The sequence below is a fragment of the Alternaria ventricosa genome (assembly GCF_023758065.1).
Source record: "Alternaria ventricosa strain BMP 2768 chromosome Unknown scaffold_5, whole genome shotgun sequence".
NCBI lineage: Eukaryota > Fungi > Ascomycota > Dothideomycetes > Pleosporales > Pleosporaceae > Alternaria > Alternaria ventricosa.
In genome coordinates this window covers 1,209,894-1,214,542 of record NW_026055685.1, presented here as the reverse complement: position 1 = coordinate 1,214,542, position 4,649 = coordinate 1,209,894, and the positions used below count along the sequence as shown (strand labels likewise).

The 4,649-nt window shown below is 50.9% G+C and overlaps 1 protein-coding gene across 1 annotated transcript; it reads left to right on the top strand.

Annotated features, from left to right (window-relative positions):
• Positions 1 to 1,237: 1,237 nt before the first annotated feature.
• J4E93_003776 (uncharacterized protein) lies at positions 1,238 to 2,053 on the top strand (the record flags this gene model as incomplete). The annotated part of the gene is made up of 1 exon (XM_049341706.1): positions 1,238 to 2,053. The coding sequence occupies one exon, from the start codon at positions 1,238 to 1,240 to the stop codon at positions 2,051 to 2,053; it is 816 nt and encodes a 271-aa protein (XP_049201211.1).
• Positions 2,054 to 4,649: the final 2,596 nt, after the last annotated feature.

Genomic DNA, 4,649 nt, shown 5'->3' with positions numbered 1-4,649 from the left:
AGGATGTTGCGACAACGGGCGGCAGTCAAGCTTCCCCTCTACTTCTACCTTGTTGGGCCGGCGCGATAGAAACGGGATCTCCAAATATCCCACGATTCGCCGTTTCACGATAACCTCTCCCGTCCGAGTAGAAATCCTTCGGCGGCTCCACTCTGCGAACGGCCTTCTGGAGTCTCGACTCTTCCCTCGGACAGCGATGGGAGTCGCACGGACTCGTGAATCGCTCGCCATCTGCGATACGAGCGAAAGGGCCAAGCAGATGCTGTGGCACAAGAGCTGAAACTAAGGCGGACTGTAGTTGTGCAACTATTCGGACTACCTTTCACAAGAGGTTTCTTCCACAGCCGGGTCAGGCCAAGCTGTACCCTGGGCTAAGAAAAACATCTGAAACCGTACCTGGTCCGAACGATTATAACAGCCAATGACACAGCGGCGCACTTCGAGATATCTTTACGTTTTGCCGCTCTCGACTTAGCTCTCCGCTTAATTTTCCGAAGTGGGCGTTTGATGAGCTGTCCCTTGCGCAAGCCCAATGATCGTCTGTGTTTACCCCTGACGCTTGTCACATCTGGACCGTACCAACGAAATCCGAGTCGAAGCGCCAGAGTGCACGACAATCAACGACGGATAGACAAACAAAGCTTTATTGATTGCCGCGCACAATCGCAGTGAAGCACAATGGGCTTGGAAGGGATGTAGCCACCGGAACATTCATTACATCACACCCAAGAGCGCCCAACGCGACTGCGTAGGGCTGCAGACTCCAAAACCTGGCCTACGGTGACTGTCACTGAGCAAGAGACGAAATGAAAGGATGCAAGCGGTCTACCAAGGGCTTGGTTGGGACGAGGATTGCGCTTGAGAGCCTCTAGCTCCAGGCACAGGTAAATCTGCGGAGGACGGGGCCGTGGGCGGAAATGTGATGGCGCTCGCGTTTAATTTCCTGGCCCATGTCAGCTGCACAACGCCCGTTTCCTGCTTAGCGTCAAGTTGTATAAATGTAGTTTATCCCCTCTGCCTTCCTCTACTACCCCAGGTCTGCGACTTCCAGGTTCGACATCCAGTCATTCACTCTCTACACAGTCAATCTTTGACACCACGTTCTCTACCGCCCTTCGGCACAAACACGCTCACTTCGCATCTGTAACCAAAAAACAATTCGACCGTCGAACCTTACCTGTCAACTCAAGTCCAGCTCCTATCCTTTACTAAATCAACCAACACGAAATCAATCAACATGCGCTACTCGACCGCCTTCTCCGCCGCCATTCTGGCTGGCTCTGCGCTCGCCGCTCCCTCCTACGGTGGTTACGGCAGCCAGCACAAGCACGTCAAGAACGTCCATGTCGTCGTTGAGACTGTCGTCAAGACTGTCTACGTCACCGAGGGCTACGAGATCCCCAAGCCTACCAGCTCCTCCGTCAGCGCTGCGTACGAGGCCCCGGCCAAGAACACCATGCCCGCCTACGCTCCCGTCAAGCCCACCAGCACTGCCGTCTACGCTCCTCCCCCTCCCCCTGCGCCCACCAGCGAGGCGCCCAAGCCCACCACCACCATGGTCTACCAGCCCGCTCCTCAGAAGCCCACCACCTACGACGCTCCTCCTCCCCCTGCTCCTACCAGCGAGGCTCCCAAGCCAACCACGACCCCCGCTGCTCCCGCTCCTTCCAGCGGTGGATACATGGGCATTGTCGAGGAGGCGCGTGCCAAGCTCGGCATGAAGTCTCTCGAGTGCGACACCAAGCTCGAGGCCAACGCCATGAACGTCGTTGTTGAGGGCAACGGTGTCATGAAGCACAAGCTCAACCCCGGCACTTACGGCCAGGTCCTTGCCCCCGGAAAGCCCGACATGGAGTCTTTCGACCACGTCTTCTACGGTGGATGGCTCTGCGAGATCCCCAGCCTGCCCGGCCTCCAGGATGTCTGCGGCAGCGCGTCCAAGGGCTGGAACTACGAGGGCCAGACCGGCCACGCTGAGATCCTCACTTCCGACCAGTACACCAAGATTGGATGTGCTAACCACGAGGGTATCTGGTGCTGCGACCTTGCATAAGCAAGTCACAACACACGTTATGAGGGTGTTTGGGGGTTACAATTCTTCTACTGTAGATGACAGGGCGGCTTGGAGATCAATCTCGCGACGCGTGCTTTCGCGCTGGTTCGAAACATATTCTTTTCTTATGTATCTTACGGTACTAAACCTCTTTATTTTCCCTGCTCATTGTTTAGGGGAGCGCCTCTTTGCTCTGTTGCCAAATTACAGATCCACGAATTCATGACCCGAATCCCTTGCCTTTCTGTTTTGCCCAAGTGACAACTCTGAACCAACAATGCCAATCACTCCCACCCGGCGACGATCACCCTTAACACGACTACTAACAATAAAAATCACCAGCGATCTTCACCTCTTTGACACGCCTCGTACCTGAACACGAGCTGAGCGAGCGCACGGCAGCCAAAGAAAGAAGGTGACAGACGCGAGCCAGCACGAACCCGGGCGGCTGCGGAGATGACCCCGTAAGCACTCAGGGCTCAGGCACACTTCGTGTTCTGTGCCTGCCAAGGGGGCGTGGCGCGTTCTTGGGCGGCTCTGGCAGACTGCCGCGCCGCTTCGTCACTCAACCACAGAAAGCAGTATGTGCCCCCAAATCCCAATAACTGCCCCCAGCCCCCTACCAACAAAGAACGTTCAGCTAAGTATCGAGTGTTTCGCGCCATGGCATCTGGCGCTCAGGAGCTGTGGCGATAGAGTTTGCCAGTCGCTCCAAAGTATGGTTTGTCAGGAGACTGGCGTCGCCCGAAAACCAGGTCGCGCATCTCACAAACCATTGAAACCAAAACGAAGAAACAATCATGTTCAACACCATGCGTCGCACGAGCAACGCTGCAATGCTACAACGCTGACGGACTTGCGACATGGGGCCTTTTGCGCGCGCGCAGGCCGGGTGTCGGCTTCCCCCCAGCTTGGCTTCGCCTGGCCCAACACTGGCCCGCTGCCCATCGTAAAACCGGGTCGCCCACTCGGTACAGGGATCAAAAACTGTCGTCACTTGCACATCGTTATTTCGTGAATCGGGGTGGGGATAATGATACTGTTGGCTTCGGCGATGTAATCGGTGATTTGGCGTGGCGATCGCGCGTGGTCTAGAGGTGGCTGGACTTTTGCTTGACAGTTGAGGCGTGGGCGTGCCGGTGGTTCATTGCGCGGGGTGTCTCGACTGCGCCCGTTGGCTGTTTCCTCAAGAAGGGCTTCCCGACCATGGCGGTGCATGGGGGTACGTAAGTTGGGTGACGAGCGACGACTGCGCAATCGAAGACGGGCTGTAACGAGTATCCAGCCCGATATCGTTGCCGTGTGGTGTTGAGATTGCGTAAGTCCTTGCGAGTCTGCCGTTTCCAGGCAAACCTTGAGGACCTTGAGGAGACCCGAAGACTATGGAATGCGACCATTGCATCGCATGGACGTAGCTTTTGGTGATTTATTCATCGCATTGCCAACGAAAAGATAGTGATTGTGACCAGTTTTTTACGCAAAGGTACCGCTTCCGCCGCGTCCTCCAGCCGAAACTGAACTCAGCCTCGCGCAAACGCACGCAGGCTATTTCTCTATATGTTCGTAGCGCGACGGGCAATGTCCCCACGAGTTCCTAGGAAATTGCCCTCGGCACACGGGCAGTTCTTGGAGATGAGGAAGAAGCTCGAACCAGCCCGTCATGTCGCGCGTACATGTCGTTCCCACACATGAATACGAGTTGTCGAAAGCAAGCTCAATCAGGTCTATAATTAAGTAGGTACACAAGAGTAATAAAACATGTAGAGTACTTCTAAATAAGTAAATTTATAAGAAAACAGGCCCTCTACCTACTTATAGTAATTAATACTTAGTAATAGTTTTAAACTAATAAGCTTAAGTAAAAGCTATAAATAATTTTTTTTTAAATTATTTATTAGTAAACTAATCCTACAGCGTAAACTAGTCTAAAAAGAGTAAGGTCTATTGCTAGTATATAAAAAGACGTATTTCTAAAAAGGTTAAAATCCTACGTTTAAAGGTGCAGGTGTTAAGCAGGCTAAGGCTTAGGTTCTTAGCGCTGCTGCCTCTAGCGTAGTTAAAGCTTTTAAAATTTAGAGTAGTAAAGTAACTATCCTATAAATACTAACGTCTATCTACACTATAGTAGAGAGGATTATAATATAATTATATATTCTTAATAGCTTATAACTAACTAAGCTATAGATTGTAAAGTAATAAAATGCTAAAATCTTAGCTTGCAAAATTGTGCTTCTGTATATATACTCTTTATTCTCTACCTCTATTCTTATTCTATAGCTTATAGTAAAATTAGAGATCTAAAGACTTATTAAAGACGTAAATAGTAGCTTAAATCTAATACTAAAAGCTGCACTAGTATACTAAATAAGCTCTTAACTGCGTTGCTAACACCTCTTTTATAAGTTCTTCTAGCGTTAGTAAGTCTAAAGCTAATCTTATTACTAGTTGTATTGCCTCTCTCTACACCTACATTAATTGCATTCTCGTACTACGTCGCTACTTGTCGAAGCTTCTATGGACCGCCCCGAGACTACTGCCGAAAAGAAATTTTTTAAATTATTAAAAAGTACCTTTATAATAAGTACTATAAAACTCT